We start from the raw sequence: 24247 nt of genomic DNA on the forward strand, positions 1-24247 counted from the left end.
GGAATACGTAATTCTTCAAACACAGAATCACCATAGGATGCAGCGATTCCACTTCTAGGTATATACTCAAAAAGGATTGAAAACATACGTTCAACAAAAATTTGTAAACTATTCACAATACCAAAAAGGTAGCAACCATCGAAATGTGCATCACTGGCTGAATGGACAGGATAAACAGAATGTGGTCCAGCTGTGCAGTGGAACAGAGGTGCTGATGCCACACCACGCATGAACCTTGACAACATCATGTTAAATGAAACAGGCCACACAGACATCAACACGTACGGTGTGGTTCCATTTACATGAAGTGCCCAGAACAGGCAAGTTTATAAACTAGATTCACGGCTGCTGGGGCAGGGGTGGGGGGCGGTTAGGGAATCAGGAAGGTGACGGCTAAGAACACCGGGTTTCTCTTTTGCAGTGACAAAAATGTTTTAAAACTGACCGTGGTGATGATTGCACATATCTGTAAATATACTAAATATGACTGAAGTGTATACTCTAAGTGGGTGAATTGTATGGTATGTGAATTACACCTCAAAAACACCATTTTTTTTAAAGTGCATTATTGTTAAAGAAAAAGTGCATTAAATTTTAAATGTATACTCCAAAATCACCCAAAGCTCTACAAGAAACACAAGTATGAGAGTTATTCTCAAATGATGTTCTATTTATTAAAAAAAAAAAAAAAAAAAAAAAAAAGAATATATCCCTGAGATGGAGCAATGGAGGAGAAACCTATCGTTTTGAGCACCCACCCCGTCCAGGGAAGGCTGGGAGCTTTACACCCGACCTCATTTACCCTGCAGAGCACAGGAGTGAGCCGGCTTCCAGGAGGGAAGCGCTGTGCCCCGAGTCACACACGGCCCGCGTGCTGCGCGTGCTGCGGGGACACAGAAGCCTTGCCTAAGGAGGAACGATGGCCACACTCGTCCACAGCAGCCCCTTTCGGCTTCTCCCTGATGCTCTGTCTACCCGTCCCGCGGGGGACTCGGGCACCCACACTCCAAAACGGACACCTGCCATGGCCACACCCAGTCACCACTCATTAAAGTGCTAGGTCCTTGTTGAGTCACTTGTTAAGTCCCCCTGCTGTGAAGAGAGGCTGACTTTTCACAAATGGGGTTTGAGAGACAGATCACTCAACAGACGGCTTGTCGGGTCAGCCTAGGAAGTACATTTGTGAACACGCGTATGAATCAAACACGGCGGCCCTCCATCCATCGGAACCCTGGCCCAAAGGCAGTTTAGGAACCTGGAAATGAGCCCCATGTTACCATCCTCTCTTTGCCTTTGACTCATTTCTTCCTCCGGTCTAACTCTCATCTGGTACCCAACAGTCCATAGGGAAAAGTAGAAAACAAGAAGGACCAGGGTACCTCAGGTATGAAGTTTCCAAGTATGCACTCTGTATTATCAATACTAAGAGATTACAGAGGAAAACACTGATGTCCCTCAAATGAGCCAACCCCAGCGGACTCACCGGGACTAAGAGACGAAGACAGATGGAGGTGTCTGGGGCCTAGAATGCCCTGTACTCAGGGGGCTGAGAGTCCAATGCAGAAGAGGGACATCGGTCAAATAATCAGCAAATGTAGCAAAGTAGGGGATGCTTGGAAGTGTCCAACAGGGAGGTCAGGGAAAGCTTTCTAGAGCCAGAGGGAGGGAATACTGAGCTGGAAAGGATGAGGAACAGCGAGGTAAGAAAGAGGAGACAGAAGAGTCGTGCACCAGGAAGGGTAAGGAGGACAGGAGGACAGGTGGCCCCAGGGGAGGGCCGGGCGGAGGAGGCTGCAGGGCCAGATGGAGCACGGCTGCAGCAGGCCGCTAAGGACTGGGGAGTACCTTGAGAGCAATGAATTGAAACAGTAAGAAGAGTTTTTTTTAATCATGTTGAGTAGTGAGGGCAGGGGGCAGAATCCACCTGCAACACAGAGCTGCTCGGAAAGCCTTCGTCTAACCCTATGGGACGGAAGCCCTCCTCCCAGCCACCATCAGCACGCAGCTAACGTATGATGTTCATGCCTTTCCCTCCTCTTGAAACAAACAGGAGTCACCAACTGTAATTGGTTTTCCTCTGTTCTTATAAATTTATTTATTTATTTTTGGCTGCATTGGGTCTTCATTGCTGTGCGTGGCTTTCTCTAGTTGCGGCAAGTCGGGGCTACTCTTCGTTATGGTGCACGGGCTTCTCATTGCAGTGGCTTCTCTTGTTGAGGAGCATGCGCTCTAGGCACATGGGCTTCAGTAGTGGTGGCTCACGGACTCTAGAGTGTAGGCTCAGTAGTTGTGGTGCACGGGCTTAGTTGCTCCGCGGCATGTGGGATCTTCCCGGAACAGGGTTTGAACCCGTGTCCCCTGCATTGGCAGGCGGATTCTTAACCACTGCGCCACCAGGGAAGCCCCCTCTGTTCTTAAAAGTAGACGATAACAACGGTGTGCTTATTTTCGGGAGATTAATGGTTGCAAAATTCCTAAGAAGGATATACCTAATCTGGAACTGATGCTCATTTTCTATATTAATGTTTCTACTAAAAAATACAGAAAGGGCCATGCCCACGTCTTCAACCCGACTTGAATGACATAATGTGTTCCAGCTCTTCTTCACTTACAGCCCATTATTTCTGATGAATGGAGATGAAACAAGACCTGGTGAAGCTGGGTGGTGCCCACGTGGGACTCCATTATTCTCATCTATCCACTTTAACATACATTTAACATTTTCCAAATAAAGAAATGAAAGGGGAAGGGGGGTCAGAAGACCTTGCTCTGAGGCTGCCCCCAGGTGCGTCCAGAGTGTTTGGCTACAGGCTGTGTCCACCTTCAAGAAAGCAGGGGTCCGACCTGCTCAGACTTCTGAAAAGTGAACACCTCTCAGGCTAACATCAAAGTGACAGTGCAGGTAATACTTATAAATGTTTTTAACACTGTCCGGGCTGAAGGAAGAAGGAGACAGGAGAAGACCTCTTGGCCTCAGTCTCTTCCACCACAGAGCAGTTCTCATCCAGAGAGAGAGATCGGTCCTCATTCTGGCAACGTCGTACAACAGAACAGACCGGGGGGAGAAGGCAGGGGGACCGTAAGCAGGTGGCTTCAACAGTGCAGGCGAAGGGGCTGGAGACGAGAGCTGGGGCCGCTGAGAAGCGTCCACACCCACAGGAGCCGCTGACGAGGCACACAGGCGGGGAGGAAGGTGGGGCCTCCGGGATGACACGGAAGTCCTGACTCACACGCCTGGGTGGACAGCGGAGCAGTCGTCCACGGAAGATGTACAGAGAGAAGCTAGGACGAGGTCATGTTTAGGTGTTCTGGGTTATGTCTTTGAGCAAGAGGAGGGACGTGAGTCTCGGTACGTGTCTCCAGTACAAGAAGAAACGTCAGACAGGCAGCTCCTTCACATACGGTTAGCAGCACTGAGACGGGGTGTGGGCAAGAGACGCATTTATGAAAACATGTTATCTGGCTAGTAAACAGAGTTCCGGCCATGGATAATTATAACCCAAAGGAGAGCACTGCCTGAGAAAGAAAAAGGCATAGGACCGAGCCAGCCTTAAGAATTTAGTGGCAAGTAGCAGACAGCAAACCTAGAAAGAACAGCCCAACAGCAGGAAAAAAAATCAAAAGGAGGTCAGGCCAGAGGGGGCAAGGAGGAAGGATGCTTCCAGGAGGAGGAGATGGGGGTCAACAGTGCCCAGCATGGTGAGAGGCCGGGCAGGGCGAAGACTGGCAACGCCAGCGGGTGGAGCAGCGTGGCCACCACCCCGTAACAGCGCCGGCAGCTGTGTCGGTGACGTGAGCGGACCCTGAGCCTGGGGCGGTCTGAGGAGGTGACTAGGCGAAGAGACTGAGACAGGGAATACGGATGTTTAAAAAAGCAAACCACAGGCCCAAGACGGAGTCACTTACGCTAGGCCGCACCGCCAGAGTGGGGCTGAATACCCAACCCAACTGCTGCTTCAACCTCCCTACCAACTGCGGTCTCATGCGGTCGGCCAGGAATTTCCCGGTCGGCACCAGGGAGGTCACCCGTCTCGTGGGCGTCCTCCAGCCCCAGTGAAGATGAGGTCACTGCCACACAGACCCATCCCGTCCCCCACAGGTGGGTTACTTTAGCCTGAAATAATCTTTTCTGTTTATGACTTCCTTGTCTTGCCTTTAAAAAACCTTTCCCTTTCTCTACTCCTTTTGGAGCAACCCCCCAGACACACACACCCTCGCTAGATGGTATGCCACCCAACTCAAGACTCGTTCAGTAAAGCCAAGTAGATCTTTAAAATTTACTCGGTTGAATTTTGTTTTTTTTTAACACAGACGTCTCAGGAGAAGTCTGCTGTACAGGGGAGGAGAGAAGCAGAGCAATGAGAATGGCTGGAGATATACGTAGGCGTGTTTTTACTGAACGACACTCGGCATGCTTAAAAATCAACATGTCAGACAAAGGGGGGGCGAGGGGTGAGAACAAGTACAGGCCAACCTCTCTCATGAAGTTAGGTGCAAAACTCCTTGACAATGTAATCGCAAACTGAAGAAAACACTGTATAAAAAGAACTGTACACTATGACCAAGTGGGATTTATTCCAGGTATGCAAGAGTGGATTATTACCCAAAAAAAATCCATCAATATAACTCACAATATCATCAGGCTAAAGAAAAACAATCATATCAATTGACATCAAAAAAAAGCATTTGAAAAAAAAAAAGCAACACCCTAAAAGGAATCCAGATTGGAAAGAGAGAAGTAAAACAATCTCTATTCACAGATTAAATGACCTAGTATATAGAAAATCCTAAGGAATCTACTGGAGAGGAAAAATCTAGCTAAAAAATGGGTTAAGCAAGGTTGCCAAATACAAGATCAAATATAAAATTCTACTTTATTTCTATATGCTGGCAAAGAACAATCCAAAAATAAAATGAAGAAAAGAATTATATTTACAATACCACCAAAAAGAATAAAATACTTAGGAATAAATTTAACCATAGTAGTGCAAGACTTATACATTGAAAACTACAAGACATTGTTGAAAGAATTCCAAGACCTAAATAAACTGAAAGGTATCTTACGTTCATGGATTAGAAGGCTTAATGCTGTTAAGATGGCAATATTGGGCTTCCCTGGTGGCGCAGTGGTTGAGAATCTGCCTGCCAATGCAGGGGACACGGGTTCGAGCCCTGGTCTGGGAAGATCCCACATGCCGCAGAGCAACTGGGCCCGTGAGCCACAACTACTGAGCCTGAGCGTCTGGAGCCTCTGCTCCGCAACAAGAGAGGCCGCGATAGTGACAGGCCCGCGCACTGCGATGAAGAGTGGCCCCCACTCGCCGCAACTGGAGAAAGCCCTCGCACAGAAACGAAGACCCAACACAGCCAAAAATAAACATAATAAATAAATAATAAATAAAAATTAAAAAAAAAAAAAGATGGCAATATTCCTCAAACCGGTCGACGGGTTCAACACAGTCCCTATCAAAATCCTGTAACTCATATGGAAATGCAAGGAACCCAGAACAGTCAAAACAATCTCGAAAAGAAGAACAAAGTTGAAAAACACAAACTTCAACCCAAATGTCCTTCAACTGTTGAGTGGCTCAACAAAACATGGTGTATTTATAGAAAGAAATGTTATTCAGCCATAAAAAGGAATGAAGTACTGACATATGCTACCAGGTGGATGAACCCTGAAAACATTAAGTGAAAGAAGCCATACACCATAGGATTCCATTTATATAAAATGTCCAGAACAGGCAAATCCACAAAGACAGAAGACAGGCTGCCAGGGACTGCCAGGACAGGGAAACAGCTAGTGCTACTGGGCACAGGTCTTCCTGGGGCTGATGACAATTTTCTAGAATTAGACACTGGTGATAACTGCACAATTTTCTGACTATATGAAAAGCCACTTTAACAAAGTGAATTTTTTTGGTATGAATTATATCTTAATATTTAAAATATGCTGATGATCAGGTTTCCCTGGTGGCGCAGTGGTTAAGAATCCGCCTGGCAATGCAGGGGACATGGGTTCAAGCCCTGGTCCGGGAAGATCCCACATGCCGTGGAGCAACAAAGCCCGTGCGGCACAACTACTGAGCCTGTGCTCTAGAGCTCATGAGCCACAACTACTGAAGCCTGCGCGTCTAGAGCCCGCGCTCCGCAGTAAGAGAAGCCACCACAATGAGAAGCCCGCGCACCACATCGAAGAGTAGCCCCCGCTCACCGCAACTGGAGAAAGCACGCACGCAGCAGGGAAGACCCAACGCAGCCAAAAATAAATAAATAAAATAAATAAATTAATTTAAAAAAATAAAATAAAATAAAATACAAAATAAAAGCACGTGTCTAGCAACTGGCTGGACAACCCTGCCCACGCACACTGTCAACCCCCCTCATCACTGGTCTCAGCTTTACCAATGATACTGTTGAAAGCACATAGAAAAGTATATATAAAAGTAGAGGGTAATATGCAGAAATTATGCCATGGTTAAAACTGCATACAAATTATACAGTTATAGGAAAATTAATTAGAAGATAATACAGAAAAATGAAAACTGATTTGCTGGTGATAGAATCATAATTAATCTTTTTTCTTTGAATACTGTAATGATTTTACAAATGTATGAAAAAGAAAATTTAAAAAAGCATTTTATAAGAAACATGCTATATAAAGACAAATTCCGTACTGGTAACGACGGGTACACAACTAGAGTGTGAGCTGAAAGACCTGGATTCTGTTTCCTGCTCTGCCCTCATGTACTATGTCCCTTTGCGGGAAATCACTCAAACTTCTTTAACAGCCTCAAGATAGTCAAAATCTGAAGGCTACGCTATGATCTCAGATCCCTAGCAATCCTGAAACAGCTATGATACAATGATGTATCCAACGTTAGAAAACTTCTTGTTGGCAATGGACTTTCTGAAGACTTCCAAACGGCGTTAAGGATAAAGAAGAGAAAAAAAAACAAAGTTCTTACCCTCATGAATAAACAAAAAAACAGTTCTGCAGTAATATTCATTAAGAAGGAAAGTCAAGCCAGGTGAGGGCAGAGAGCGTTCCCTTACAACACTGGGTGTGCTGTTCTGGACGCCTGTGTAATGAAGTGGGCCCGCAGCCGAGCTCTGGGTGGAATAAGGACGAGGCCCTAATGACAGCTGGGAACAAGTGCCTCAAGCAGAAGGAATCACAAGCACAGAGGCCCTGAAGCAGGAGAAACATGTTAAAAATCAGCAAGAGCCAAGAGAACTTTCAGGAAGAAAAATGGAAGATGACCTCAGAATGGGGGCTGCCGCAGGTCAGGCAGGGCCCGGTGGGGCACCGTGAGTCACTGCGCTGGGAAAGCTCTGGAGGATTCTGATGAACAAGGGATTAACGTTACTTGCGCTACATTCTAAAGGGATCAGTCTGGCTGCTGAGTGAAAAACAGACTTTAGGTGTGGGGAGAGAATAAAATCAGGAGTGCAGGCAAAACACCGTGATGGCTTGTACTGGGAGGAGAGAAGCAGTTACACGGGGAATCTTTGGGATTCGAGACATATTTTTAAAAATAAAGGCAACAGGATTAGCTGATGGATTCAGTGCAGGTTATAAAAGAAAGTCAATGACAACTCCATAGTTTCGAGCTTGGGAAAGTGGGTAAATGGAGGTTAAATCCTGAGACCTAGAAACTCCTATCAAGGTATCAAATTCAGCTATTCAGAAATAGTATATAGTGTAAGTAATACTTATGCTAAAAGTGGAAGTGAAAAAGTAAAAGTAGAATGGTTGCTTTTTCTACTCACCATTTGCAGACTGTATCATGCTTCCAGATTTTTGGACTTCATCAAATTTTGTAAAAATTACATTCAACCTGTATGAAAAAAAAAAAAATATATATATATATTATACAAACTATTAACCATATTACAATTACATTAACATATTTACAATCATAGTATACACTGAAGGTGAGTCTCACTCATTGATAACAGACCCACCTAACAACAACAGTAGCTATGCTAACAGCATTGTCAATAGCCAACAATGAGTGAGCACCTGCTTATTACAAGCCAAGCACCGACCTAAGCTCTACCTGAAAGATCTCCTTTGATTCTTGTAACAGCTGTATAAGGGGTTATCAGTATCCCCTACTACAGACGAGGAAATCAAAACCCCCTTACTTAAGGTAACACACTTGGTCAGGGTGGAGATGTCAGCCCTGAGAGTAAGAACCCAGAGCCCAGGTTCTCAGACATTATACTAAACTGACTGACGTCTCTACGCAAAACGTATGCATCATGAAATGTGTTTATTTCTCCTATTTCTGTCTAAGCACAGACTGCTGATTACTCAGGATAAAGATTTTCAAAATGCATTGATACTACAGTGCAAAGGCTTTTCTGTGACTTTTGCTTATGTTAAAAATGCTATAAATAATTTCTCTAGAAGCAAATGTTGTGACTGGATAATCTTCAGCTTAAAAATCTGCATGACATGTATTTTCTATTAGTGGATCATTTTCACCATGACATTTTAAAAGAAGCAAAACTCCTTAACCACCAAATATTCCATCCTAGTGACAGCAAAAATGAGAGGAAAATTGGGGGGGGCGGGGGGGGCGGGGTTTACCTTGTAGGAAAAGTCAAGAAAAAAGAGGCTTTCCGAGCGAACACAGATATATTGGAATAAGCCTAAAGGTTCAGATTCCAAAGTCACGCACTTTTGCATTGAAACCTGCGCCACCCATTTCCAGGACTAGACTAGAAACGTTAGCACTTTCTTACAAACCAGCCTGTCATACAAGCTCTAATCATTTCAAACATGTTTGATTTCCTTTCCAACCAGGATGGAAGCCCCTTGGGTGTAGGAATGGGACCTATGTTATCTTTGGTATTCTGTGTACACCACACATCACGTCATGCAGGAGGGTGACATCACCGAATGAGAAGGCTGGTGCCTGGTCCCGCCCCCGCCCGCAAGGTGGAAAACTAGGTAGTTCACACACTCTGGTCTCAGCTCATGCACTCGTTCACTGGCTGAGCCAGCACTGAGCTAGTTAGATGCTGAGTGTGGGAAGGTCCCACCCTCTAGAGCTCCTACTTACCTCTACGTCATTCTATTCTACTTAGACTGTGACATTCTAAGAAACAGGGGAGCCAAAAATACTCATGAGCAAACACGAGGTAAGTGAAGGGGATGAACCAGCCTGATAACACGGCCCCTCCTGCTTCCCGTCCCATGGCGGATATTGATCTTTTCAACCCATCTTTCCATCTAAGTCCAGATGTAGCCTCAGAATCCTTCCCAAAACTGCTCCAGGCAGCTACGACCAATGAATCAAAGTCGGCACTGAGTTAAAGTTCTATTTGTCATCCTAGGACCAGATGAGTAAAACTATTGCTCACTTGCAACTCCCGTGGTTACTAAAAATCTGGAAAGATGCCTTAGAATCAAGTTCTTATGATGTTTCCATCACCTGCCCTTTTATAAGTGACAAAGATCCCCACTGGCTTAACAAGCCCATAAATAATATCCCTACACAGGTTGCCGGGGCCTGCCCTGACCAAGTTACCACTTTATTGCATCATAGCCACACCCTCTGACGTGAGCACGTCTGCAAGGCTGCACATCGGGGACAAAGGGCACCTCCAGCTGGTTGTCCCTGAAATCACTGGGAGGGATGAGTATTTCCTCCGTTCCTGGGAGAGCATTCACCATTATCGATGGCAACTGTGCAAGCACCTGTAGATTCTCTGTAGCTCGCAGGTAGGGTCTCCTCACCGTGGCCACGGGACCCATAACCGGTAGGCCCAAACAAGTAGGTATGGGAAGGCTAAGATGATGACCGTTGTTGGCACCTGCACCGTAATTCAGAATTACTTCAGGCAGGCGTGCTTTCCCGCTGCTTTCCAGCTCCTGTCTCAATAGCTGCCTAGACAATGGCTCCTGTCCAGATGACCACTGCCGGATCGCAGGAGCCTGGCTTTATGACAGTCCAAGAGCAACAAAACCTCCCTTGGGGATGCCTTCTGTCTCCTAGCCCTGAGCACAGCAATATAAAATGCCTCTCCCAGGACCTACCAACTTGCACAAGTCTGAAAGGGTGAGTTTTACACGTTCAAAGACGTTGAATACATAACTAATGATTACCCTCTGAAGCCACCAATTTTTTTGCACTTTTTAAATTTTAAATCTTTGGATCTCAAATATAAAATAAATTTCTTCACTAGTTTGACAAATAACCCAGTACCATTTTCCTCTGATTTTTCTGAATTTAAATTTTATTTTCAACTCTTCAATGCAACTGGTGTTTATTTTACTGCAAGATTTAGATCTAATTACACCTTCTTAGGATATTTTATAACATAAGTTTAAAATAATTTCCTAAAAGCAAATACTAGCAATCTCATGGTAAACAAGCTCCAGCTCTACACTCAGAGTTTATAATTGGCTTTTCAGTCCACTACTCTTAAATATGAGCAGGTACAAAGGATTATAAGCTATATGAGCACAGCTTGTAATATGAAAGAGACCAAAAGGAACACACACATACCCCCAAATCCCAACTTAGAGAAGAGACTACGAACAGTTTTTAATATATCATTTATATTTCCAAAGAGATGAGAAAATATTATAATTATAAAAGCACACGGGGAGGAGCCCTTCAAAATGGCACCGTAAGGACCTCTGAAAATTTGCTCCTCCAAAGAAGCAAAGAAAACATCAGCAAAATCTGGCAAAATCAAGTTTTCCAAAACTGGAAATTAAACAAAGGCTTGCAACAATCCGAGCATTCTTCAAGCAAAAAGGCTGAATCTTGGTAAGAACAGTTAAGTTTTCCATTGCTTTGCAGTGCCCTATTTCCGTCTCAACTCAGGCTGAAAACCAACAGCCTCACAACCACTAGAAAAAGTTGAACAAGTCTGGAGCCCCTAAGAATCCCCATTCCCAGAGAACTGTCATTATCTGACCTGTCTGGCATATCCCTGAACCCCCATTCACAGGGCTTGTCTTTATCGCACCTCACTCAGAGCATGCTCAGCGTGAGACCCTTTTCCCTGAGGCCACAATCAAAAAGAATCCACAACGACTATTTAACATGGCAATAACCGCTGGGACAAAGAAACTGACCAAAAAACTTGTAAGGAAAAACTGGAGGATGAGACGTTCTCAGGAAACTTTGAAAAGCTCTGACACATTCCTGGGAATCTAGAAGATCACGTATATGGGCAAGGCTGTGTGCATGCCTGAGAATGACCCAAGGCACTAACGTCTCACCTCTGGCTGACCTTGAGATTCTGCACAAGCAGGTGGTACAGAGACATAAAGGCAGGAACGAATAAACTGCCTGCCAGAACACTGAAAGCACGTCCCAACATACGGAGCCTTCAGCAAAGGCACTGAAGGAAACCCCTGTCCAATCATCAGCTGAATGCTAACCTAAACAAGCACAGATGACTATAGTAACCACACACAACCAAAAAATACAGATTTTACAGCATTAGTTCAGATTAGTCACTAAACAAGCAATGAGCAACAAAAACAATAAACACCAACAACAGCAAGCCTGGGGAGGGGTGAAGAATGTGATTTCCAAAGTTGCCACAATACATAATTTTAACTCAACAGTTTCAACAAAAAATTATGAGACACATAAAGAAACAAGTAAACATGGCCCATCCACGGTGGGAAAAATCAGTCACGGAAACTATCATTAAAGGACTAACTAGATGAATACTTGAAATCAACCATTATTAATATGTTTAAAGAAATAAAGGAAATTATTTCTAAAGAAGTAAAGAAAATATAAGAACCAAGGTCTCACCAAATAGAGAATATCAATGAAGAGATAGAAAATATAAGAATCATACAGAAATTCTCGAAATGAAATTAAACATTCATAAACAACTAAAATTAAAAATTCAGGGCTTCCCTGACAGCACAGTGGTTAAGAATCCGCCTGCCAATGCAGGGGACACAGGTTCAAGCCCTGGTCCGGGAAGATTCCACGTGCCACGGAGCAACTAAGCCCATGCACCACAACTACTGAGCCTGCACTCTACAGCCCACGAGCCACAACTACTGAAGCCCGTGTGCCACAACTACTGAAGCCTGTGCACCTAGAGCCCGTGCTCCGCAACAAGAGAAGCCACCACAACAAGAAGCCCATGCACTGCAACAAAGAGTAGCCCCCTTTCACTGCAACTAGAGAAAGCCCGCATGCAGCAACGAAGATCCAACACAACCAAAAAATAAATAAATAAAATAAATAAATTTTTTTAAAAAATAAAAATAAAAATTCACTAGAGAGGCTCAACAGTGATTTCAGTGATTTGGGAGAAAAAGCAGCAGCAAACTTGCAGATGAGTCAATTGACACTATCATGCCTGAGAAGCAGAAGAAAAATGAACAGGAAAAATAAATAAATAAACAAACAGAGCCTCAGAGATTATCTTCTTACTATACCAACATACACTTAATGGGAATCCCAGAAGGAGAGGGGAAAGGAAAAAGGACAGAAAGAATATATGAAGAAATAATGACCAAAAACATTCTAAATTCATGAAGCTCAACAAACTCCCAATGGGATAAACTTAAAGAGATCCTAACCTAGACACATAATAAGCAAAGGATTAAAAGAAAAGACAAAGAGAACACCTTGAAAACAACAATAGGGAAGCCATTCATCACGTACAAGGGCTCCCCAGTAAGATTAGTAACTCATTTTTCATTAAAAACAGTGGAGGCAAATGTAAAATAGATAGCTAGTGGGAAGCAGCTGCATAGCACAGAGAGATCAGCTCAGTGCTTTATGACCACCTAGAGGGGTGGGATAAGGAGGGTGGGAGGGAGACGCAAGAGGGAGGAGATATGGGGATATATGTATATGCATAGCTGATTCACTTTGTTATAAAGCAGAAACTAACACACCATTGTAAAGCAATTATACTCCAATAAAGATGTTAAAAAAGAAACAAAAAACAATGGAGGCCAGGCAGCTGTGGGATAATATATTCAAAGTCCTGAAACTAAAAATCTCAACCAAGAATTCTATATCCAACAAAATCACCCTTCAAAAATGAAGCGGAGAATCCTCTCTGGACCAAAGACACTTCAGTCTTTACATGAAGCCATACTACCAATATAATAAAGTGCAGACTTGGGGCATTGGCGGGGGATGAAGGAGCATTTAGGACATTTCTTGATAAGTGAAAAATAAAATAAGACTCCTTCGAATTGAAATGAAAGAACACAGTACAAGAGCCCAAATCAACATGAAGACATAAAGAACACCAGTAAAAGTTCAGTCAGCCTTCCATATTCGTGGGTTCCACATCTGGGGGTTCCAGCAACCGTGGACCAAAAAGATTTTTTTTTAACTTTAGAAAGTTCCCAAAAAGAAAACTTGAATTTGCCACATGCCAGCAACTATTTACATAGGATTTACATTGTGTTTAGGTATTATAAGTAACCTAGGTATGATTTAAAACACACAAGAGGATGTACATAAGTTATATGCAAATACTACGCCACTTTATATAAGAGACTCGAGCATCCATGGATATTTGGCAACCACAGGGGGTCCTGGAACCAATCCCCCACACATCACAAGAGATGATGAAAAACTACAAAGGTAAATATAAAACACAGGTAAACATAAAAGACAGTACAAATGTTATATTTTGTTGTTAACTCTTCTCTGGTCCTACATGACTTAAAAGGACACTGCATAAAGCAATAATTATAAAACTCTATGTTGGGGCTTCCCTGGTGGCGCAGTGGTTAAGAATCCACCTGCCAATGCAGGGGACACGGGTTCGAGCCCTGGTCCGGGAAGATCCCACATGCCGTGGAGCAACTAAGCCCATGCGCCACAGCTACTGAGCCTGCGCTCTAGAGCCCACGAGCCACAACTACTGAGCCCAGGTGCCACAACTACTGAAGCCCATGTGCCTAGAGCCCGTGCTCCACAACAAGAGAAGCCACTGCAATGAGAAGCCCGCGCAGCACAATGAAGAGTAGCCCCCGCTCGCCGCAACTAGAGAAAGCCCGCACACAGCAATGAAGACCCAACACAGCCAAAAATAAATAAAATAAATTAAAAACAAAAAAACAAAAAAACTCTATGTTGGCTAGCTTATAATGTACAAAGGTGTAATTTGTATAACAAGAATAGCAACAGAGAGGAGGGGAGAAAATAGGGCTATGTAGGAGTAAAGTTTTTAATACTAGAATTAAGAATAATAATTCAAACTAGACTGCTATAATTTAAGATATTAATTGAAATCCCCAGAACAAACACTAATAATTCCATAAAACAAACGGCAAGAAAATTAAACTGGCACACTAGAAAATATCTATTTATTACAAAATAAGGCAGTAATGAAAGGATACAGGAACAAGAAAGTCATAACATACAGAACACAAAGAGCAAAATAAAATAGCAGAAATAAAGTCTACCTTATCAGTATTACATTAAATATGAATGGATTAAACATTTCAATTAAATGGCAAAGATTTTCAGGCTGAATAAACAAATAAGACCCAACTACATGCTATCTACGAGAGATTCATTTTAGACACAAGGACACAAAGGTTGAAAGTAAAAGGATATAAAAAGATAATCCATGCAAACAGTGTTCAAAACAGACCTAGGGTGTCTATAGTAATATCAGACAGTATAGACTTCAAGACAAAAATTCCTACCAGGGACAAAGAAGGACATTTTTACAGTGATAAAAGGATCAATGTATCAGAAAGACATAATTATAGGCACCTAAGAACAGAGCCCCAAAATATATGAAACAAAAAGTGACAGAACTGAAGAGAGAACTAGGTAATTCATCAGTATTAACAGAAGACTTCAATATTGCACATTTCAAATACAGATTCTTCTCAAGTGCACATGGAACATTCTCCAGGACAGACCACATGTTGGGCAATAAAACAAGCCCCGATAAACTTCAAAGAACCGAAAACACAGAACACAGAAATTATGATCTGTGACCGCAATAGGATAAAATTAGAAATGAATAACAAATAGAAATGGGAAAGTTACAAATAATGTAGGAATTTAACAAAACAGCCCTAATAACAAACAGGTCAAAGATGAAAATAAAAGGGAAATTAGATACCACTTTGAGATGAATGAAAATGAAAGTACAACATACCAAGTGAAATAAATCAGACAGAGAAAGACAAATGCTGTATGATATCACTTATATGTGGAATCGAAAAAAAAAAAAACTAGTGAATATAACAAACAAACAAACAAACAGACTCACAGATGTAGAGAACAAACTAGTGGTTACCAGTGGGAAGAGGAAAGGGAGAGGGGCAATATAGGGGCATTAAGAGGTACAAACTATTAGGTATAAAATAAGCTATAAAGATATATTGTACAACAAAGGAAATATAGCCAGTATTTTATAATAACTATAAATGGAGTATAACCTTTAAAAATTGTGAATCACTGTATTGTACACCTGTAACTTATGTAACATTGTACATCAACTATACTTCAAAAAAAAAAAGCACAACATACCAAAACTTATGAAATGCAGCCAAATAAATGCCTATATTAAAACAAAAATCTCAAATCAATAACTTAACCTTCACCTTAAAAAACTGAGAGGAAAAAAAAAAGCAAAGCAAATCAAGCAAAAGGAAGGAAATAACAAAGATTAGAGTAGAAATATATGAAATAGGGAAGAGAGAAACAATAGAGAAAATCAACAAACCAAAAGTCAGTTCTTTGATCAACAAATCTGAGAAACCTTTAGCTAGATAGATCAGAAGAAAGAAGACTCAAATTACTGAAATAAAAATATGAAAGAATGCACACTACCACTGTCCTTACAAAAATAAAAAGGATCACAAGAGAACACTATGAACAACAGTATGTGAAAAATTAGATAACTTAGATAAAATGGACAAATTCCTGGACAGACACAAACTACCAAAACTGACACAAGAAAAAACAAAATCTGAATAGACCTATAACAAGTAAAGAAATTGAATTCAGGAATCAAAAATGCATCCCTAAAGCAAAGCCCAGGCCCAAATGGCTTCACCTTTGGTAAATTCTAACAAATGTTTAAAAAAGAATTAGCACCAATCCTTCACAAACGCTTTCAAAATAGAGATGAGACTGGGAGAAACTGTGGGCGGGGGAGGAGAGAATAAGGGAACTCTCCTGTCCTTTCCAGTCAGTTTTTCTATAAAACGAAAACTGCTCTAAAAATAAGTCTACTAATTAAAGAAACATATATATATACCCCTAAAAAATAGAAGAGGAGGGAATGCTTTCTATGAGGCTAATATTACAGTAACAACAAAACCAGAAAAGACATCATAATAAAAGTACAGACCGATAACTCCTTATGAATCCAGCAGAAATAAAGAGTTGTACACCATAACCAAGTGGGATTTGCCCTAGGAATGCAGAGTTGGTTTAATGTCTGAAACTCAATTAATATAATACAACATATCAACAGAATAAAAAACAAAGTTACATAATCATCTCAGTAGATGCGGAAAAAGTATTTGACAAAATCCAACATCCTTTCATGACAAAAACACTCAAGAAACTAGGAATAAAACTTTATCAACCTCATAAAGTCATACAGAAAAAAACCCAAAGCTAACATTATAAAATATGGTGTGAGACTGAAAGCTTTTCTTCTAAGATCAGGGACAGGACAATGCCGTCCCCTCTCAGCACTTCTATTCAACATCTTACTGGAAGTGCCAGCCAGGGCTTTTAGGCAAAAAAAGAGGAATAAAAGGCACCTAGATTGGGAAGGAAGAAATAAACTCTCTCTACTGGCAGACGACATATCTTGTATTTAAAAACCCCAAGAAGTCCACGGCAAACCATTAGAACCAGGGAGTTCAGCAAGGTTGCAGGATTCAAGATCGATACAAAAAAATCAATTGTATTTCCCTACCTTAACAACGAACCATCTGAAATTGAAATTTAAAAATTCTGCTTACAATAGCACCAAAAGAAAGTACACAGGAATTAATTTAACAAAGGAAGTGTAAGACGTGTCCACTGGACACTACTAAGCAACTGCTGAAAGTAATGAAAGACTCTTAAAAATGGGAAGACATTCCACGTTCATGGATCGGAGGGCAATGTAGTTAAGATGGCAACACTCCCCAAACTCGTTACAGATTCAGCTCCTACCAAAATCCCAGCTGTCCTTTTTGGCAGAAATTGACAAATACATCATAAAATTCACATGGACACAAAAAGCACCCAGAACAGCCAAAACAACCTTTAAAAGAACAAACGTGGATTTCAAAAGTTACTACAAAGTTAAATTAATCAAGACAGTGTGCTACCAGTAGAAGGACAGGCATACAGATCAATGGAATAGAACTGAGATTACAGAAAGAAATTTTTTTTTTTGGCCACCCCGCGTGGCTTATGGGATTTTGTTCCCTGATCAGGTATTGAACCTGGGCTCTCTGAACCACTGGACCACCAGGGAATTCCCAAGAAACCTTTGTATTAGTGGTCAGCTGATTTTCAACAAAGGTCCCACAAAGATTCCATGAGGATCAAAATCACAACGAGAAACTCATTAGGACGGCTATTCAACACAACACAACACAACACAACACAACACAACAGGAGGTAACAACTGCTGGCAGGAATGCAGAATGGTGCAGCAGCTGCAGCACAGAATGGCGGTTCCTCAAAAAGCTCACACCCAAAAGGACTGAAAGCAGGGGATGGGACAGATATTTGTACACCCATTTTCACAGAAGCATTACTCACAGGGCAAAATTGTGAAGCTATAAATGAAAGAGAAAAATAAGAGAATCAGAAGACCAACTAGTCCAAGCGGTCATTATATTTTTAAAGAAACTTGCCCAGGTCTAGACAGTATGAGGTTCCAGCCTGAAAGGCCCTCCAAGTGCACAACAAGAAATGAAAAGAGTCTCGTATAAGACCCATCATCATAAAGCTTCAGACAGACGGTGAGGACAAAGAGAACCGAAGTTCTCGACATACGATAAAGAATCAGAATGACTTTGGGTTCTGACTAGCAACACTGAAAGCTGGGACACAAGCAGGGGAGCGGGGGCACAAACTTCAACATTCTGGAGGAAAAAAAGGACTTCCAACCTAGATCTCTAAACCCTGACAAACTATCAGTACCAAGATAGAATAAAAATATTCTCAGACTCAAAAAACTTTCCTTCTCCACATCTTTTCTCAGAAAGCTACTGGAGGATACGCACCACTACGATGAGGGACAAAACCAAGAAGGACGTCGTCTCCAAGAAACAGCAGGTGCACCTGCAGAGAAAGGTGCGGTGCAGTCCCCGGAGGATGATAAAGTAAGCGGGAGGCAGTGGAGGCGGCGGCCGTGGACTGGGAGGGCGGGCCCGAGGAGACGTCCCTGACTCGTACGGCAGTGGGTAGACAGCACTGGTGCAAGAGGAGCATGCAGACAACCACGCAGACGAAGGTAAGACGCTAACCCAGGGAAACAGCGTGCACGGGGGGCGGGGAGCGACGACAGAGTCATCAAAGTTCACCGAACATAAAGAGGGAGCTGTGAACAGCATACACAGCCAGAGAATCAACTAAACGTTGTCCTAATCAAAATGGAAACATGACTACGTTTGGTGGACGAGGAGACGGTAAGTGCACCTGAGGGAGGGTAGGAGGAAAGAGAGCTGAAATTCACCCTCCGTAACGTGAAGTAAAATTCTTAGATTGACACAAAACTAAGCAACAGCAGTGCATGCGCAGTATTTAGAGGCAGAGCAACAGATACAACACAGTCAGTAAAAACAGTTGACGGCGTTTGCCTCTAAGGAAAAATGGCAGGAGAGATAAGGAATTGCCTTTTTCAATGTATCTTGTAAACCCAGTCAACTCTCTCTGTATGAATGACAGAAAATAAAATTTTAAAATGAGAGGGGGTATTACAGAGCACATTTCTCATCTGCTTTTGCCCTGGGCCCTCCCTATAACACCAAAGCTTTAGCAAGCAAATTAAAATTAAAAATAAGAAAGCCTCAATTCTCCCCTTAACAATACAATCATGAGATAATAATGGCTAGTGAATGTTTATGCAATTTTTATGAACAAATATTATGAGAGCTATTCAAAACTGTAGGTTCACAGGAAGGAAAAGTTTAACAAATAGTTACAATGCATCCACTGACATGCTTCAGTTCTATCTTAAACTATCATCAGATCTAAGGCTGCTGCTGTTTCAGGAGCTTGGTTCCCAGGTGATGGTTCCAGAAGAAAGTTAACACCAGTGATCTTTTTACCAAAGCTTCAGAAACTAAAATACACCATATGGAATGGAAATATATTCTGGCACATACAGTGGGGTGACAGTGAGTGTGCACGCAGGCTGACAGCACCTGTCTGTGAAGGGAAGCCTTGGGTAGTGAGTGACAGGGCACCTACTGACGTTTTCCTTAGTTCCAAGCACACCTCACAAATATCCTACAGCGTATGGCCTCGTATAACGGACAGCTAGAAGTGAATCCGGTAGTACTTGTTTTCTGAACACATCACGTGTGTGAACTGTGAAAACAATACGTGTAAAACAACGGAAAATGGCCAAATACTACGCTGATGAAGTTCGCAGCTCAGCTGTGCTGACACCCCACGGAGGGGACACACCTCCTAAAATGAAGACTGGGCCGAACCTCTCCACTCCCTTCTCGGGAGGAACGTGACTTTAGCCAGCAGATGACATACTCCAATAACTACTGAACACATGGCCCCGAAGCATGATTCCAGCTCCTCCAAAGTGAAGCTGAGAACGTACGAGTCTCTTTTCCCAGCTGTGAAATGGGCAAAGAAAACTACCGCCAAAATCAGATCATTACTCTCATTCCCTAAGTCAGGTAGCTGACATTAGGAAGGCATTCTTTTTCATCACGTGTTTCCTAGAGATTCAATTAATCTTCTTCTCAAATATAGCACTCACTCAATAAACAAACTCGGAAGAGGATAACGTTTTTATTCCAGGACTAAACGCAAGTTTTAGAAAACATTAAGCAAATTCCACAATGTTTTGTTAGTGCTATGGAATCTTGCCAAGCTGAAGACTCTCCTGTGTTCTCACATAGTAACAAAAAAACCCTGTAATGACATAAAAGAAGTCTAGAATATTCAAGTATTCCAGTCAGTCACTTGGAGCCACACATAGCAGATACTGAATTTCCCAAACAACGGTAGGAGATCCTTTCCATGTCTTGTTCCATTTGGAGACAGTCCCCAACAAAATTAAGGTGGCGGCCGGAGCCTCTGGCCCTCACAGTGTGAGATCCTATCATAAATACAAAGAAACATGAAGTTTCCGATCCTTTCACTACAGTTTGTAAAGAACTAACAGCCTAGTTCTCCAAGCACTGTGTGTCTGCCAGATTTTTACAATAATGGCTGTAAAGATGTGGGTCCATTTCCTTAGGCTCGCTCACCCTCTCCTTTCGGTCCAGAATTTTTAGGAAGGATTTTAGCTAACATGAGATAATGGAAACTCTTATTCCTGTTCACAGAGGCTCTAACTCTTCTGTAGCTTCTTTTTAATATTTATTTAATATTTTCTTTTTAAAAGGGGGTGGGGGGTGACGGGGGGGGAAGAAACCACGTGACTGGGAATCTGGAAGAGAAGGTTCTAACCCCAGCTCTGGGCGGGACCTTACCTGAACCACTCTCCGTGGGGGGGTCCCCAAGACCACCCCAGGTTTCACGGTTCACTAGGAGGACTCACAGGCCTCAGCACAGAGCCACACTCCCAGCTGTGATCATTACGGTAAAAGCGCACAAAGAAAATCAGCAAAGAGAAAGGGTGTGTGGGGTGAAGTCCACAGAAACCCGAGCAAGCTTCCCACTAGAGTCACACGCTGAATTCCCCAGCCACAAGCTGTGACGCCGCGGGTGGGAACGCCGGCCACCGGGAGAGCTCGTTGAGTCTGAGTGCAGGGTTTACGGGCGCTGGTCACCCAGGCACCCCCGGCCTAAGGCTCCGCAATTGCCAGACCCCCGCGGGAAAGCAGGCGGGCAGCCACGCCCCGGCTGGGCTGCAGCAAGAGACCCCCCCACCCCCAGCCCACTCTGTGGAGATGGTGGAAGCCCCCCACATCCAAGCCCCCGGGCCGCCCCTGCAAGCAGGCCTGCGGAGTGAGCTGCCTCAGCTGTGCTCAGCTCTCTCGATCTCAGTTTCACCATGTCGCCTCCCCGCCGTCGGCTGCTAGAGCGACCGACGGACACGACCCCCGAATCCCATGGGGAAGACGGGGCCGGTCACGGCCTAGGCTCACCGTGAGCTACTCAGCGTGGTGACGCCGGGCGGGAGCAGGAGAGGGTCTCGCTGCCCAAGGCCTGCTTCCCCGACGATGCTGGTGACGTCGTCACTGAACAGCCACCCCTACACCCGCCGCTGCCCTCCTGCTCATCTGCACCCTCCAGTTTTCCCTAACAGCCCGGTCAGTACTTTCTAGTGCAGCTCCCTCCTAAGTGTTCTCACCATCTATTCAAAGACCAGAAGGGTGAGGTTCATGAAATACAGGAATTAAAAACCCCTGTTCTCACAGATTGCCTCTTGTAAAAAACACGTAAAGTCGCTGTATTCTCATCTGCTGACTCTGTCCCACTGAAAGGCTCTCGGTATACACGGGTGGTCTCTGCCACACTCCCTGCCGACCGCTCCCCCAGGGCTCATGGATCACACTGTCTGCTAGCATGGACTATTGCCAGCACCATTATAAAGTCTTGTAGTGCTTAAAAAAAAAAAAAATTACAGGGGCCATGGTGAGAACAACACTGGGGTCAGATGTGGCTCTCAACAAAGGAAGATGCCCGCCCCCCAGGTGCTCCGGGCACCCCGACTGCAGGGTAAGTTACGTGGCCCACTCCCGTCACACCTGGCTGAGGGGCATCACGGCAGACGGGGCTCCTGTATATGTCAACATTCCATCCCACATCCAGGTGCCCAAGAGTCCGTACGCTCTGCTGTGGAACGGGGTGGAGAAAATGAAGAACAGGACTTCAGGCTGAGCCCTGACTTCCTAGCTCGGGGATCTCTCCAGCCACGTCCTGCCGCCGGGCCTCTGCTGTTCCCGTGGACACAGCGACAGGCCCAGACAAGCCGCTCTGTGAGTCCCATCCAGGCCTAACTTCCCAGGATTTTCACATCACTTTCTCCCACAATGGAATTGGACGGGCAAAAGGCTTAGAATTCATTTGGTGTAAGATTTCTCCGTCGTAGGTAAAATCATAGATGAGTGATTTTTCATTATTCTTAAAATTTTGATAAACGACAGAAACATCTGTGGACTCAAGTTGTCCTGGATGTGGTAAGACACTGATCTCCTTGCACTGGAGACTTGGACATTGAGACTGGCATTCCTGACCAGAAAGCTATCATTTCAAAGATGTTTTCCAGAATTATTACTTATAAATTTCTATCCAGACTCATCCTGGAAAGGCTTCATTCAAACAAATATTTTCCAAGCCCCTACTATACTAGGTGTCGTGTGTATACAAAATGTAGAACCGTATGAACCGAGAGAATGCTGAATCTTCCAACACCAAACACTTTTAAATATGCTTCTAAAATCGGTATGTGGCAGGGGACCTGGCTAGATGTCTGGGTGAGAAAGTCTTACTTTTGAGCAAGTGGAATGAAGGGGGCCCCTGACATGTGATCTGGGTGAGATCTCCATCCACTGATCCTCTCACCATATATTCTTTCAGTAAAATTACCACAACAAAATAAGCAGTGCAAACCAAGACGTTAACTGAGAAAGAGTACAGGGGGAAAGAGCAGAAGAAAGGAAAAAAGTCTGAACTCACCGGGACTGTGGCAATCCTTTCTTACTGAGATCTGCCCTCACACGTTCTCCTACATGTCTGTAAATTTCCACTAAGCTGTTTATTGCTGCATCTCGAACCTAGATGTAAAAGAAGAGATCTTACAGCTGCTCTGTGTCATTCCCCAGCACTTCCTGCTGCGGACACAACAGGCTATACAACACCCCAAGTTTATCACCCACTCACCAGCGCGATTCTAAACACAACCCCTCAGAGGCATGGGACTAGACACAGCTGTGTTTGACAGCTTTGACTCTGTGGGCACAGTTCCAAAGAGGAGGAAAAAATTCAGATCCCATCCCTAGGTACCTGCTAAAGTCCACACCCCTTAGTTCCTTCCATCCTTTAAGACGATGTCTAGAAACCAGACCACCTCTCCAAAATAGAAAACACTACAAATAAATGAATTATTCTAAAAATAAAACACCATGTAAAGCATTCTGGACGTAGGTCAAATAAACAAATACTTAGGGAGCAACAAAAAAGGATGGTAGAGGCTACACGGAGACTGCGTTCAAGAAGCTCATAGTTCTAAAAGGGAGATGGGAAAAAAAGTCCATAAATTCTACATTTAACACAGGGCAGGATGTAATAAATGTTACACAGAAGAGTACAAAGAGCTCACATAGTTTAGGGAAGGGAGACAGCACACCAGAGGATACCAAGAAACAGTTTATGGAAGAGGAAGGAACCACTGAAAATGTATTTAGAAACACAGCATTTTACCAGGGAAAGATGGAATGAGACAGGCTCCCAACAAGGTAAGCAGCCTGCGCAGAGGCATGAAAGCAGAGAAGCAAGGCATACACTTGAGGAAGAGCAAGGCAGCGGTCTGGCCAAACACAGATAGGAAAAGAAAGGCCGCGATATGTAAGGCTCGAGAGACAGAATGGACTTAAAAACACACACACACACAAAAAAAACAGAACAGGGAAATTTGAATATGGGCTGTGTGTATACCAAACATTATAGTTGTATCAATGTTAAATTTCTTGGATGTGAAAACATGTGATTACACAAAAATATCCCTGTTGTTAGCAGACACACACTGAAGTAGCTAGGAGTAAAAAGATCGTGTGCTAGATACTTTCGAATGGTTCAAGAAAAAAGGTCTATTTCTCTCTGTGTGTGTGTGTGTGTGTGTGTGTGTGTGTATACATATGTGTGCATACACATTGAGATATAAGACAAATGTGATAAAAGTTAAATGGTAAATACGGGTGTTCACTATACTACCCTTTCCATTTTTCTATAGGTCTAAAATTTTGCCAATAGAAAGGTGGGAAGAAAAAAAGTTTTTAAATCCAATGGACTCAAGGCCAGCCTGTGGGGTGCCCAGGGGTGCCGAGGGGAGGAGAGCTGGCAAAGACAAGAGAGCAACCACGACTGCAGATTTGGTCTCAAGCAATGAAATC

The 24247-nt window shown here is 43.4% G+C and overlaps 1 protein-coding gene across 18 annotated transcripts in view; it reads right to left on the reverse strand.

Annotated features, from left to right (window-relative positions):
* The window catches only part of CLASP1 (cytoplasmic linker associated protein 1), a 261428-nt gene that overhangs the window by 140504 nt on the left and 96677 nt on the right, over window positions 1–24247 (reverse strand). For 17 of the 18 annotated variants that reach the window (XM_059927669.1, XM_059927668.1, XM_059927673.1 and 14 more), the window contains 2 exons: window positions 22815–22912; window positions 7774–7841 (listed from right to left, as the gene is read on the reverse strand). In XM_059927669.1, the coding sequence (XP_059783652.1) occupies window positions 7774–7841; window positions 22815–22912 (166 nt within the window). The remainder of the gene's footprint in view (window positions 1–7773; window positions 7842–22814; window positions 22913–24247) is intronic. The other variant, XM_059927671.1, reaches the window with a different exon arrangement.

This window comes from Balaenoptera ricei, chromosome 7, assembly GCF_028023285.1.
Source record: "Balaenoptera ricei isolate mBalRic1 chromosome 7, mBalRic1.hap2, whole genome shotgun sequence".
Lineage (NCBI taxonomy): Eukaryota > Metazoa > Chordata > Mammalia > Artiodactyla > Balaenopteridae > Balaenoptera > Balaenoptera ricei.